We start from the raw sequence: 15,415 nt of genomic DNA, 5'->3' as shown, positions 1-15,415 counted from the left end.
GTACACTATTGACTTCTCACACCAAGAAAGGTTTCTCTGATTCCAGTAATATTCCAAAACATATGCTCATGATGTTGAAAAACAACATTTTTCATGTCTTAGGAATGAATTTGCTTAACAAGTCAAACACCAACATCTTGAGTTAAAACATTCTTTGCATATCTAACAAGAATGTAATAGAAATATATTCAACCCAACAAGGGAATTTATATATCATAGCAATACTGTAGGCTAATAATATGCTTGATGAGGATTAAGCTTAACAGTCAAAAGGCAATCTTCAACAAAACTCTAGAATTAGGATTTCCTCCCATTTGAAGGAACCATATTTTTCTTTTAAATACTAAATGTGGTTTACAATTTATAATGTACACTGAAAGTTTGTCCCAAGAGAGAATTCATTCAATCAAGCTATACATTACAAGCAATCTGCCAAGATAGCTTGACGACAAGTCATTCTCTCAGTTCAGGCATAATTTTACAACCCGAAGAAGTTCAGTGGTCCTCAACAATTAATTGCGTCATTAAAATTAAATCCTTTGTATTGATGTGTTTGCTTTCGTTAAGCAAAGCCCATCACATTTCCAAAGAAAACAAATAAAATAACCTTCTTGACGGAAAGTATATCTTTTACTCCAAATGATTAACCAATTTCATTCATTGAAATAGGGGAACCTTTTTGTCATCCTTCATCATTAGAAAGTGTGAAGGTTCACCAAGTGTTGTCAATTATGAATCATATTAAGAACTTGAATCATCAAATTTTTTTATCAAGTAAAATGCTTGATTTACAATTGAGTAGACTGTGTCATGGCATCTAGACAGAAAAACTATATCTTTCACAGGATCCACCAGTTCATTCTTTGAAGAGTTGTTTTCCAATAAAAAGGCTCTTTACATAATAATAATATGATTCTAACTTTTTCTAAACAGTAACTAAAACGAGAAAGAGTAACAGCAGAAATAAATATATATAACAAAGAAACTAAGGTCACCGGTACGCTTTCTATATGATTAACCCAGAAGTAATTCAAGAAATGTTCAGCTTGAAAGAACAACATTAAGGTACCTTTGAACGAATATATTTTTCTTTTCTTGAAATGACATCTTTAGGAGTAGGCTTCTTGATTGGCAATAGGTCTGCATCATGTTCATCAATTCTGCAGGAAACACCAAGAAAGTGTGAACAATAGTCAAATCAAGGAATTGAACAATATGACAAGATAATAAAGTTAAAGTACCAATATGACAAGATAATAAAGTTAAAGTACTAGCCACCCTTTGTCCCTGCTTAATGGGAAATCAAAATGAAGATGATTCTAATGCTTAGTCACTCAGGAGTTGAGCTCTTGGTGGAGAACAATGATGCAGAAACATATTATTTTTTTACTAAAAATATATTAGTCCAGTAAGATAAAAACATTGCATTATTTAAATTTAAACTTCAAAATTTCTTATTGTTTTTGTTTTACCATTTTTAACAAGCCTAACACACCCTATTCCTACTTCAAATACTAAATCATATAATTAAATATGACAATTTCTATTTTGGAGATATTCAGTTCTCTATTATCTCTAATTGAGACACAACTGTGAGATCGTTGGTTGAGGCATAAAGATTTATCAGTATCACAGTTACATAAAGTTGTGAGATCGCCAACTGAGGTATACCCGCATGCTATGTCAACTTGTTATCAATGTCAACATGTTGGGAGGAGCTACATGGATGCATTATTTAGTATAGTTTCGGCAACATGATGAAGCAATCAGAAAAGTTTGATCAACACACTACTGTCACAATGTAAAAGAGATAGAGAAAATATTCATATACTTGTTCCAGTTTTTGCAATGGCCAAGAAATAATTTGGTTGATAAATTCATAAATTAGACATAATTTACTGAGAGTTTTCACATTGGGATTGGCTAATATAGTTGCACACAAGTGTAAGAAATTGATCTCCACACTAAGCATTAATGACAACTAAAATTATACAGGTTATGAGAACACATATCTGATATGGGCTGACTTTTACCTTTGATCTTGAAAAAGGAGCAATTCTTCCCACACGGAATTACAATAAGCATTGCCAAGGGCACAAAATAGGTCCATAACAGCTGGCTCCCATACCTTAACATCTAGAGTCAGTGACCTCACCTACAGCAATGCAAAAGAGGTGGTTTTTAATAGCTACATCGAGATTCTAACAGCTAGCACATGAATATTGGCACAATTTACTCTTAGGCCATCAAATATTACATAAAGAAGATTCCTCAAAAATTCTGGAATTCCTAAGAATACCTGTAACCTGAAAATATCTTCGTGTATAGAGGCTGTCATCCTTAAATTCCAAAGATTAATTGCTAATACAGAGTTTAGTGAGTATCGAAAACAGTGTTCAAAAACATAATTTCCACAGAAGCCAACATTCTACTTCTCTATGATTATTATAAAGAACATTGTAGTAGAAAAATGGCAATCTGTGACAGTACAAAATAACCAGGTTAAATTAATTTTCAGAAGTTCATTTTGTCATCAACTAGAAATTATACAAGATTCATTCTTCACAAAGAAACTATCAAATGAGAATTAGTAATTTATAGACCCAATAAAAGAAACAAAAAAATTGAAGTGTAAACGAAATATGAAACTTCAAAGAACAAACATGTCCAAGTTTCTAGACCTTTGAAATATGTACTCCAAGTTTTCTGTGAACACCAGAGCATTCTATGCACACTAGAATTCCCAGATTTAGAGATGCCCACTCAGGCTCAAGAGCACCACATTCAGCACAAACATCATTTCCTGGAATATTCCTGAGAATTTTGGAGACATTATCATTTACTTTTGTACTCAAACTTCCTTCCAGCATTTGGGTGTCAGCACCACTCACATCAGTAAGGCGAGAACCATCCATGTCCACACCCTATTAGGTAATGATTCAATATCAGTAAGTCTTTCAAAAGAGCTAAAGTCACAAAGAGAACAATTTCAAAGCCAAGGTAACTTCTAATCCAAGCCAACATGTGTTCTAACCTAATATGATTGCCACCTTATTCATGAAACATATAAGAATTTAATGATGTTTTTATTAAGAGTACAAAAGATAATGGTGTATTCTTCGATGGTCACCTGCTTTGATAAAGTAGAATTTAGGAGTGATGCAATGACACCTTTGATTTTCTCAACCCATTCCATTCTATCTACTTCATTTTCAGCCTGCCAAAAGAAAAGCTTCACAAGTACAGTATCATATCCAAGGAATCTATACCACAAACAACATTCATAAGGTAAGGAATAGGAGTGTTTATCATTGGATGGAAATTTGAAGATACCTGTAATATGAATGATTTCACAGGAGAAATTATTCTGAAGCAAAACCTCAAATCTATTTGCTCTGCATCTATTTTAATGGTCGAGGTTCGAAGATCAACAGTGTGAAAAAGGTTATCATCACCCTGAGATGCAGAATTTCAGTGGAAAAAAAAAAGTAAATCTGCAAAAATACTAATTACTAAATCCTCTAAATGTATTAATTTTGACAAGATCTTGCTTAACTAGGAAATATTAAAATGTCAACTTACAGATACATTTGGCAATTTGTTATTTCATGGTCAAGATTAAGAACCAGCTCAAACATATACAAAAGTCCATAGTGTTTACTACCATAATCCTTGTTGCTAAAATGGTCGGTTCAAAATTATAACTCAAAAATTTGCAAAGCGATGATATTAAGCATGTGAAATGCTTATTTAGCAAACTTAAGGCCTGAATGCTATAATTACCTCAATTTCCAGACCATTTCCCAATACATTGGGCAGATGAAATAATTGATTCTGTTCCTGCAGAAGCTGACAAAGATGCCAGCATATAAGAGATATGCTGAAATTAGGTGAAGGGGGTTCTCAATTCTCATCTATGTTACTAATGCTCTATTTAACTAGAGTATGAATCTAGTTGTCTGACACCTCATTTTCTCTAGTTTTTTGCATATGCTCCATGGAGGTGTTTGTGTCCAACTAAGGGTGCCGAATGTCTAAACTATACTTGTGAGAAAACATGATTCTGTACCATGTATATCCCTAAAACTTAAGATGAAATATTCAATAAATTATGGGATATGATAGCAAAATTAGTTTTCTTTATAAAAAATGTTATTTTATGAAGAATAAGTGATATGAATTTATAATAAGGGATTAGGATCTCATGTATTAAGAAATTTTGAGTAAATACAATTCTTAATTTCTGACAATACTGATGGTAGATGAAGACTCTGATCAGCAAAACGACTTCTCATGCTACAGCTACTAATCCGTGCTCTAGTTCAAATGACCCTAAGCTGCTGTAGTACCTAAAACATTATTTCTAGGAATCCCAATTACCAAATTTAGATTAGTGTGGCACACGTTTAGGTCACCGCCATGTAGAATGGTTAAATTCAGGTGCAGCTCCAGTAAGCAACAATCAGTTTTATTATCTTGAAGTTTCACAGGTGTGAGGATGATACAATAGATGATAAATCACCAAAAATGAATATTTGGATAATGTGTTGCTCCTGAAAAAAAATGGTTTTAACTTTTAATCACAAAAATTGACTAATGTTAAATCACATAGCTCTAAGCAAGGCTATGTCAGTGAGTGGTGAAGGCCCTTGCATCACTTACAGGCCTTATAACAAACTCAGTAAGATCCGTGCCTATAGGAGTTCAAGAATTTAAGTAGTGGCTGTGTAAGCCTGATGCAACCTATCTTTTTCATCTTATGTAAAAATCATATGCATAGAAGTGAAACAGGCAATGAAGCAACTTATCAAAGTATTTTGTATGAGTAAAAGATAAGGACATAAATTCGAATGAGCTGCCATACCTGCTGTTTATTCCATTTATCTATATAGTAGTACAAAGTTCCATGGCTATCAAGTACAAAAAACCGCCTTTTCCAATCTGCCCTCAAGCTTGAAGACCGTTTAAGAAGATAACCTTGTTTAATTATCTGAACCTGAGAGAAATTAGTGAAGTTAATAATAGATAACCAAAGTTGGAATGCCACTGCAGAAGTGAGAAGTAAATATGTTTAAAATCTTAGGTGCTGCTGGGAACATAACCCTCGTGGTAGAAATATCAGGTTCACTTCATTAACACGTGCTGAGAATCATTCTTCTTTTGCAGAAAATGACGACACCTATTTATTGTCAATTACCAAAGAAGCATTACCTTTCCATTGGCAGTAGATTGCATTAGGTCTTCTATGTTTTTGTATGAATTGGAACCAGATACATGAATGCCATCACCACTTGTAGTGGCTTCCATATTGCTAGAGGGCCTAAGGCTTGCAAGTTCACTTTGAGTTCTGAACTGTTGGATTCTCTTTTCAAGCTTATCTTGCTCGACATTAACAATTTCTTTTGAATGTTGAGTATATGTCAAAACCTGCTCTCTCAAATTAAAAACATAAGTCACCAAAAATCAATCAAGTAACCAAGCGCAATTGTTTACGCAATAGAATCAAATTTACCTGGTGAATAAAGGGTTCCATTTGGCTCAATAATTCATATCCCTGCAAGCAAAGAGCAGTCATAAAATCCGTGTTCAACTTAAGGCTAAACGAGGATATTAATGCACTGATGTAATGTAGGAACTCAACCTACCTGCTTAAAGTATCTCATATGGGCATCCATAACTGCACTTATTGATTCAAGGAATTCAAACTTTTTCTTTGCTTCAATATTTGAAAGTGCATTAACCTGAATTAATCATAAACCATATTGAAAACTTTCAAAATATACACGGAGATATTTACATTAGTGGAAAACATACATACTAGATTAAACCGGCATCTTTCAAAAGCTGACTTGTTATTGTGAAGATTCTGCCAAAAGAAGATAGATAACAATAGGGAGATAGACACTTCAAAAGCTCATCGACCATATGGCAACTTACCTCTTCTAATTCAGCAACTATGTCTACACGTGCACCCTTCTTCAGCGACATAAACTTCTCACGTGCCTGATAATATGGAGGTGGACTAAGACCAGCATATTGAACAAAAAAAATATCATGGTAAATTGAAAGGGTTAGTGAATAAAAACCTGATCATACCCTGCTGAAGCTTTATCAAACCTCCGACGACATTCCTACATTGTATTGCCAATTATTCATTTCTATGAAACAATTAATAATATAAAAATACCTTACCCCCATTTAATCCTTAATAAAGTACCTATTAGGGACATTATTATGTTCCTGACTATATGGATATAACATCTTTTTTTATGAAAAAAGTAATATCCCTTGCTGTCTGCCTTTAATGTTATACTTTCCTTTTGCAAACAGTAGCATGTCGTTGAGTGTCACTAGCATATGATTATATAGCTATCCTTAAAGATATGTCTAAGTTACTAGTGCAGGATATTATTTTAGCATCAAAAATATATGTTATATATTGTAGAGCATATGCATTCTTAGGTCCACTATAAGTGCATCATCTCCAAAGAAAAACTACCTTAGCATTTTGTATGTCCACATTGATGAATTGCATCAGCCTGTTACTCAGCATATGTTCTACCTGCTTTGTCAGAGAAATAAAGTTATTTGCCTAGACTCTATCTTCACAAAAGCATAAGAACCATCAAGGCATCAACAAAATCATAAATTTTAGGGATATCAATTGAATCGGAAAGAACATTTAGGTTGTCTGATCCATCATTGCTCGCTTCATTTGCATTGTCAACCATACAAACTGCACGAATGCAATACAAGAATAAACTGTTCTTCCCTAGCAGTCATTCCTCAACTGTAAAAATAATTTGTAATGAAAAAATGTACAACTGAAATGTAATATGCCCTTTAGTACTTTGGTACATGCACAGAAATATATTTATCTATCTCAGGTAGAAAAAGGTATACTGATTAAGAAATTAAAAAAGAGCAAATGACTGTCGCAACAATGAATGCTAGGCCAGCAGGCAAATAGATTTTTTTTTAGAAGAAGAATCAGTAAGATATTACAAAATATACCTCGGATTAGGGTGACAATTCATGTCATGTCATGTTAACTGTGACATAAACAGGTATGTCATTTGGGTCAATAAAAATAATATGAGATAACATAAAAATATTTATTTGTCTTCTTAAAAAAGTATAAGGTGTAAAATTAACTAACCTCTTCAAAGAATTAAGTTGTATGACAAAAGTTATTTTTTTTAAATAAATTATCTTCTACACTGGTTAATCTGTGTCAACCCATTTATATATTTGGATTGTATCGTGTCACATTCGAATTTTATCTCGTTAATAGTGTTTCTTATCTTCTTGGGTTGTGTTATCAAGTCATGTCTAATATTGTCGATATACTAACGTTATCATAATCATTTTTAAGTTCATATGTTCACATGGAGATGAATAATGCTCTAATGGAGCACTTTAGGATTTGGTTTAGGGATAAGTTCAGCAAAGCCCGACCCAAGTGTCAGGCAGTACAAACACCAGCAGTTTGCACAAAGGTCATGAGATGCACTGTCTCATACCAAAGGGCTTGTAATGAGGAAAAGAAGAGAACCTAGAGGCTTACTTAGGTCTTTGAAGGCGCTGAAGATGGTACTAGTAAGGAGGAATTCAAAAGGAAGACACGCTACAGATCTCATCTTGTTGGTCTCTTGTTATTCCTGAAGCGAAGGGAAGAAGCTAGTCACTACTCTATAGTTGGTTTCAACAATTGCAACATAGATGGGGTGTTCGTATTGACCTATTCCATGTATTAGTTGGCCAACATAATGATAAGTTTGATCATGCCATCAAGCAAGAAATGCTTTTCTATACCTTACACTAAAAACTCATACGGGCAAAAGGAGTATTCAGGCAGTCAACATTAAAGATATTGATGCTCTTGTTGTATAAGAAAAATGCACATCATACAACTTGGCATTAAATTAGTTTATATGATTCATAACTTTGCACTTGGAGGGAGTAACTTAAGATAATCAATATGTGAAAGAAAGGTCTAATCCTAATAGAGAGTTGATAATGGACATCAAGGCATCGAATCACTTGATGTAATTCACTTACAACACATATTGAGACAAGTTACCTTTGTGTGGATAATGAGAGAATAATTTGATTTCAATGGGTTGATTAAATTGAGATGTGGCAGCTAATGGAGTTCTAAGAGGGAGATGTATCTACACGACAAGAAAGTTACTCGAAGATTTGTATCATTTGGTTACATCCTGGAGCTCATGAGGTGATCATCATGTGTTGCGAAACCAAGCGACAATGCACCTTACGCATCAAAGAAGTATGATGCACGAAGCTCCCACTAATGCAGGTCCCAAGAAGGGTCTATTGTACATAGTCTTACCCTGCTTTGCAAAAAGTTATTTCCAAGACTCGAACTCGTGACCTCTAGGTCATATAGCAGCAATTTGTTACAATTATAGGTGAGTTTGGTGATCTAAATCGAGTAAGATTATCTATCAAATCCATAGTTATTAAAAGCGCTCACCTCGATGCGCTTAGGCACAAGGCGTAGCCAGGCGAGCCTCTTGCGCCTCGTCGCCCTAAGTGTACGTCTTGTGAGAGGCACCAAGCGTGCTTAAGGCGCTTGGTCTTACAAAACCGATGAAGATTTAGCTACACAAATCTGAAATATCAGATGATGACGATAATGATATGATTGAGAAAGATGATGAAGATTTTGATGATTTAGATATTTGAAGGTTTTTTTAATTTGAATTATGTGTATAACGTATTTATTTACTAGTGAATTTTATATTTACATTATTGTTTAATATTTTATCCACTATAGTTTTGTTAGTGAAATATTTTAGTAGAAATTCCCTATATATGATTGAATTGTAAAAATTTATATTTGAAGTGCATTACTTTGGTAAGGCGTACGCCTCATCTTGTGCATTGTGACTCAAGCCCCACCGGACTTATGCGCTTTTAGGCGTCTCATGCCTTAAATAACTATGATCATATCAATTACATAAAAAAAATAACCAAAATAGAGTTAGAGACATTAAATTAGATGATTTCTCATGTGTCATGATGATGGGAGTTGAGAAGAGCAAAAGTGTTATGGAGCCTCACTTTAAAATTTTCTAATGAGGGGTGAAGCTATATTCAAGTTGAGGATATTAACTGTGTCTACTACATAGGCGAGCACAAAAGACAAAAAATATCTAAGTGCCTTGCATACATATGTGAGTGGGCACTCAAATGACCAGGATATGAGGGTCTAGCACCTAGACATTGTAACCTAGTGTTAGGCAGCATAAACTTAGCTACGACCTAAAGAAGGGCATATGAGGGGGCATGTCCCAAACATTTCCAATCATTATCATTGCATTTTTAAGGAGGGATCTCTATATAATTTTACAAAACTAAAGTTCTTCCCTTTAGACTTGTAAAAGTTGCAACGAGACCTCAAGATGTGTGTATAAGCAATAGAGACTCGCAGAATTATAGTAGGGAGATTTACATCTGTAGGAGAGATTATGGTGTCCAAGGAGCGTGTGATGTGAGGTTTGGTTTATATTTCTCTGTCAGTGTTAAACTAGAAGTCCAGAGAGGATAGATAATTTTCTTTTGTAATATATTGGCAATGTTTGTTTTTATGCATTTTGAATTCTATGTCATATTCAAGCTTGAATTCTCATTTGAGGCTTAAGCTAAACCACCTCATATCTCTTCTATGTCGTTTAATTTGTGTTATTTATGTTAGTCATTTTATGGTGTTAGAGGTGATTCTTGATTGAACAAATGATGTTAGTCACGTTATTTAATTCTTTCCACAAGAGATGAAGGTTGCATCTCATGGGTCGTGGCTTCATCAGTAGGGATGATTTCAGCATTCTAGGTACACCACTGTTGGCCTACGGAAGGTGACTCAAGAAGGTGAATTCTGGTATATGTGTCATTAGAACTGATCCTACTAATATTTTCTAGTGTGAATATGAAAAGAAAATGGTGTCAAAATGGCATCAATGTCAGAATGACATCAACCCTAAAAAGTGGTGTTAGAGTGGTCTTATCTACATGGATACTAAAAGTACAAAACAACGCAAATGGAGACAATAAAGCTAAGAATAACATGATTATAGTATTGAGCTGAATGGAAAAGACTAGAAAATTATTTTGATGATCAAATGAAAGAAGGCAAGAAATAGATGAATATATACCTGAGTACGAAGAAGTTCTTTGTAACTCCCAAGTTCCCTAAATGCAGTTATGAATTTTGACATCACAGGTCCTACCATAAACACATTGTAGCTTGACAAAAATGGCATATATAACAAAGCAAGAAAACTACATTGAAGAACAAAAAGTCCAGAAAAGGGTAGCAAGTATAGAACCATTACTTAACAAGCTTTGCTAAAGGTGCACTCAAATTCGTTTCTTAACCAGAAACCTATCCCATATTACTGCTCAAGTTCAATCATCTCATTTACTTTGAATGGGCTCTATGGGCCTTTAGTCAGCAAGACCAGCTCAGCACATTCAATGCAGAGTTCATATATGGGTCAAAGTAAATACTCCAGAAACCTTATCTCAACATACATTACTTCTCTATGGACAAGTTCAATCATCTCATTAACTCTGAATGGGATCTCTGGGCCTTCATACAGTGTCAGCTAGACCAGCTCAGCACATCCAATGCAGTGTTCATATCTGGATTGAATTGAATACTCAGGAGGAGGTTCCTTGCAAAGAAGAGGTGGCTAGACAGATTATTATTGTTTAATTTGTGTTACTATTTGATGTTTGCCTTTAAAGTTTGGAGGATTGCTCTAGGTGAGATTGGGATTCTCATGTTCTCTTTTCCATCATTGCCAAAATTTCGGTGTCCTAGATGCGAAGGAATCAAGACTTCCTATATAACGCATTTTATATGGTGATTGTTGGTTGCTAGGTCTAGATATTTAACACCTCATTCGCTGAAGTTTTGTACATGTAGTCAATGGTTTCGGTGAAAGTTTCAGATGTCCAATAAAGGTATGGCGGAGGTAGATGAAGTATCCTAAATAACTTGGGTTTTCTGTGATTCTTATTAAATCACAACATGCTCCATGAATACAGAGGCTCAAAGGAAGCTTCTTGACTAACGGTGGCAACATTCTTCAGAGAAAGCTCCTAAACATCTGTGTTTGCTTCCTACAGGCCATTATGATCAGTCCATGTTTGTCCTAACTATTTGGCATTGGTTACATGGATCCTATGACTCCATTAAGTTCTTTGGAGGGTTACATACCAGTTATGTTCCCTATTTTATGAGTCTTGCTCTAAGAAAAGTTGCTAGGACAAATCTGTAGCAACATTCGTCCTTTTATTAATTTGTCTTCCTTCCCTTCTGCAATTATGTTACTCCACTCATCCATTAGGAGTAAACAAGCTAGCCCTAACCAAGAAATTCTCCTAGAAGATAGAACAACGGAGATAAAATAATAACCGCAAGAAATATTATGTAATTTGAATGATCTAGAAGAGAAGAGAAGAAAAGAAAATTGTTCTTAGGATGGGCTTCATTCAAGCATAGGTTCTTATTTAGGAAAATACCATGTCACTGTAGAGGATAGGTGCACTAATCCTAAACTCATGCAATTTAGAAGCAATCTCCTATGTAAATTTTGTTGCTACTTCACAGTCATCCCTTTAGGCATAAGAAACATAGAAATGGTCAACAAATACACACAAATGGTAAGAGGCAAAGAAATAGATTATTAACTTAAAATTTTTAAAACCATTATTAACTTCGAATTGATTTGTCACAGCGAAAAGTCAAGACTATTGTTAGCCTAATTCTTTCTTTAAAACTGATGGTGACTTGCGAGTCTAACAGAGAAGAGGCTCTTGTCGTTGCAAATATATTTTAAAAAAAAACTTTCAAACTCTTTCTGTTACTAATTGTTGCTATTTTCAATCAAAAGTTGAGCCAGTTGCTAACTAACAAATAAACTTGCTTAGCATCCTAATAGCCCCTAATAGCCCATCCATAAGGTAGTCAAATGATTGTCAAATATCATTTCCAATTTCAGCTGTGCATAATGACAAAAATAACAAAAAAAATTAACCAAATTGTAACAGGTTAGGTGGAATGTCTGTATGATCTCTGTGAATTGATGACTACTTATGCACATATAACTCCAGAACAGAAATGTTAAAACGAGAAAGCACAGTCAAACAACCTCCTATAGCGATGCTGGAAGGATCATCATGTCCAGCACCAAATGCTTCCAATGAATCCGCAAATGAAAGATCGCCATGATATGCTTCACCAATTGATGCCCTATCAGATGGAAATTCTTAGTAAAAAATCTTTAAAAGCATAGAGGCTGGATCCAAAAAGACTACACAATAATTCATAGATCACTATATCACTACAAAAATACTCACATAAATTTCTTACATCCTTTGTGAAGTTTTTGACAACGATCTTTCAATTCATCAGTTGTGTGCTCCAATGAATGAATCTGAATTGGGAACAAACTTAAACCTTCAGTCTGTTTAAATAAAACACTTAATTTTATTGCGGAATTCAAATAGAATAGAATGCACTAATCTCTGTATATTATATGCTAATTCAGTTCAACTTCAGTTGAATACCCCAAATTAGGTTTCCGTGGATGTGTATCCAGTCCCATCTTCTCTGAAGAAAACCAGAAATTAACTAAGAGCCAACGTAATGACTTGAAAAATCTTAGGAAGACTATATCATTGGAGGCCTAGGACCTAATATGGACCACAACTTAAAAGATAACTTCCAAGTTTCCATAAGTATTCGTCTTAAATGATCTCAATGCATTAGGGAGCAGGCCAAAGTTGATTCAGAAATGTCCTAGTGACAAGGTTCATAACCTTAGGCTGTATTTTTTTTTATCTACTTTAACAATTTCAACTTGAGGTTTGACTATATACTTATAGATTCTTACTAAATGCTTAAATCCTCAAAAACATAATTATATTGGTAAAATCAAACAAGTCATGCTTTCACTGCAGAACTGCTATATAACGCAAGTCACTTTATTATAAATTGAGCATTTATCCATCAAAATGGTAGAAAAATCAAAAGTATCAGTGGCAGAGGCAGAGTTTTTTGTATGGTGTGCTTGTTTTAAAGTTTCATGACATGGGATGTGTTTCATAGAATACTTAATCTTGTGATTAATGATTGGTAACACAAGGAATGAGTATTTTAAATAAAAAAGCACAAATCTTGTCCCTTCTATGTAGATTGCCATAAATACAAAATGGCATTTACATGTGAGCTTTTTGTGGTGGTTGCTTCTTAGAAAAACAAGAGAAAAGAACTCAAACCAATTAGTTAACACTGTAAGACCAAGTGCAAAAGTGATTAGAGCGTGAGTAGAAGAGATTAGATTAGTATAGGTATTCAAGACAAAAGATGGAAAAGGTGAGAACCAAAAGAAATTTACTGTCAGCAACATAATTGGGACACACAATCAACTATAGTTTGGATCTTATGTCAGAACACCTATACTTCTATTTCTCACCAAGCTTTGAAAAAAATTAAGAAAAGGAAAAAAAAAATAAGAAGCTTATTCTACATTATCACCTACATCTGCACTTTCTTAGCTAACCTTCAATGAAACAACACATTCATAACTTCTCTTATCATTCTATTCAATAATAAGGCAATTTACTCCTTTGTACATCCCATTCTATTATATTCTACTATATTACCTATTTCATCCATGGCATTCATGTTCTGCAGTTTTTCCTGTAATCTGTCTTTCTCCTCCCATCTCCTTGCAAATATTCCATTACTCATTAATTCCATGTTCCTTATTGGCTATTAAATAGGGATCTTTATAAATTCTCCTTGAGTTGATTCTAAATCAAAAAGAAGAAACTAAAATCATCAAAAAAGAAACAAACAAAAGGAACCACGAAAGAATTGATTCATATAGACCTACACATGTGAATGCCAATAAAACTGGTGAATTCTTTACGGTTGTTTGTAAATGGCATAACAAAGACCAACCATATATGGAAGGAAAGCAAAGGAACCAAATTATGATTATGTGTGCATCTCATAATTTACCAATTTGGACACTATGCAACATGCACGAGGCCACTGACAGCAAAAGGAACTTAACAGTAAGGGTTGCTCATTAGCTCACACTCTGACACAAAAGAGCTTGTTGGAAGCATAATACGTATCAAATTTGTATCCATTCATGAAGGGGAAAAAAACTGAAATGCGTTGAGGTAATTGGATCAATATGTTAAACTCTATCGACCATAACTTTTTATTCGACATAACAAAAGTTGTTTTTTTAAAACAAAATCTACAAAACACTGCAGATCTAGAGATGCACGAGCACGTGAGGAGAGCAATGGGCCACAAGATATCCATGCATAACATAATGCTCCCTCTTATGATATTAATGCACGCAAGCACCTACGTCTGGACACTAAAATTCATCCCAAAGCTAACTGACCTTTGTCAACAACAGCCAGCAAACAGTGCACAAACGAGCATAAACATTCTCATAAAAATCAAATCAGTAACGTTAAAACCCTAGTTATTGATCATCTATGATATCCACGCGATTCCATGATATTCATACAAGACCAATCCTGTGGTCCCTGGGTCGGATCTTCATGACTCATATTGGCCACGGACCTCCGTGCGAAAAAAAACACAAAAAATGAGGGGGGAAAGGAGGGGAGACAATTGATACATTCCAACCTGTTTTTTGAACATCGGTGAGTCTTCCAACGTCAAGAAGGCCATCGCCATCCCTCCCGCAATTTCGATTTGGAATGCTCGAATCTGTCCTGAGATCGCAGAGATCGCCGGGGGCTGGAATCGGTGACGGTGACACGCTTGCGTGGATCTGCTGCCTTGGTCAGGTTGGTGCCGTGGTGGGATCGATCACTCCGCTGTTCGCTTTATTTTATTTTGCTTCGCCTGGGGAATGACTGGGGCACATTTTCTATATTATTCAATGGCTTTTCGATTTTGCGATCTCGAATCATGGTCGATTTCGATTTAAGTGTCTGCGATGTATCGAATAAATTATTATTTATTTGATTAAACATTAAACGAGTGATACATCCCCTCCAGCTCAGCCAGTGCTCGCGTGGTTCCGCCCCAAGGCAACGGACCCAAGCAAGCATCATCCCTTTTATCAGGCTCGTACTAGAGAATAGTTTGTTAGTTTATTTATTTATTTGTTTCTTATTTTACATTTAAATTGATATTTATATATTGCATAAATTATTAATAAAGATGATATATTCGACTTTTAACATGATATCATAGCATTAAGTTTAATGGTAAATTTTTTTCCCTTCTCTCCACAAACCTTAGTCGCACGTCGCACGTCGCACCATATCACTAAGGTGCACCTTCTTTTTTGGAAACCTAAACTTAAGAACTCCAAAGTTAAGC

General features: G+C 34.7%; 1 protein-coding gene across 5 annotated transcripts in view; it reads right to left on the bottom strand.

Moving 5' to 3' along the window:
* LOC121992751 (ADP-ribosylation factor GTPase-activating protein AGD2-like) overlaps nucleotides 1-14,974 on the bottom strand; it is a 31,019-nt gene extending 16,045 nt beyond the window's left edge. For 2 of the 5 annotated variants that reach the window (XR_006114993.1, XM_042547304.1), the window contains exons 1-17: nucleotides 14,711-14,974; nucleotides 12,391-12,467; nucleotides 12,183-12,283; nucleotides 10,179-10,249; nucleotides 6,500-6,562; nucleotides 6,087-6,131; nucleotides 5,938-6,003; nucleotides 5,819-5,866; nucleotides 5,646-5,741; nucleotides 5,513-5,554; nucleotides 5,212-5,427; nucleotides 4,865-4,996; nucleotides 3,334-3,456; nucleotides 3,131-3,217; nucleotides 2,682-2,924; nucleotides 2,034-2,155; nucleotides 1,070-1,160 (exon numbers count right to left, since the gene is read on the bottom strand). Coding sequence is in view for 4 of the 5 variants with exons in the window: in XM_042547304.1 (XP_042403238.1) it covers nucleotides 1,070-1,160; nucleotides 2,034-2,155; nucleotides 2,682-2,924; nucleotides 3,131-3,217; nucleotides 3,334-3,456; nucleotides 4,865-4,996; nucleotides 5,212-5,427; nucleotides 5,513-5,554; nucleotides 5,646-5,741; nucleotides 5,819-5,866; nucleotides 5,938-6,003; nucleotides 6,087-6,131; nucleotides 6,500-6,562; nucleotides 10,179-10,249; nucleotides 12,183-12,283; nucleotides 12,391-12,467; nucleotides 14,711-14,761 (1,674 nt within the window). In the remaining variant the exon portion in view is untranslated. Of the gene's footprint in view, nucleotides 1-1,069; nucleotides 1,161-2,033; nucleotides 2,156-2,681; nucleotides 2,925-3,130; nucleotides 3,218-3,333; nucleotides 3,457-4,864; nucleotides 4,997-5,211; nucleotides 5,428-5,512; nucleotides 5,555-5,645; nucleotides 5,742-5,818; nucleotides 5,867-5,937; nucleotides 6,004-6,086; nucleotides 6,132-6,499; nucleotides 6,563-10,178; nucleotides 10,250-12,182; nucleotides 12,284-12,390; nucleotides 12,468-13,698; nucleotides 13,849-14,710 lie in introns of all 5 variants that reach the window. The other 3 variants (XM_042547307.1, XM_042547305.1, XM_042547306.1) reach the window with 3 other exon arrangements.
* Nucleotides 14,975-15,415: the final 441 nt, after the last annotated feature.

The sequence above is a fragment of the Zingiber officinale genome, chromosome 6B, assembly GCF_018446385.1.
Source record: "Zingiber officinale cultivar Zhangliang chromosome 6B, Zo_v1.1, whole genome shotgun sequence".
Lineage (NCBI taxonomy): Eukaryota > Viridiplantae > Streptophyta > Magnoliopsida > Zingiberales > Zingiberaceae > Zingiber > Zingiber officinale.
The sequence above is the reverse complement of the archived record's forward strand: the minus strand, read 5'-3'. Positions and strand labels throughout refer to the sequence as shown.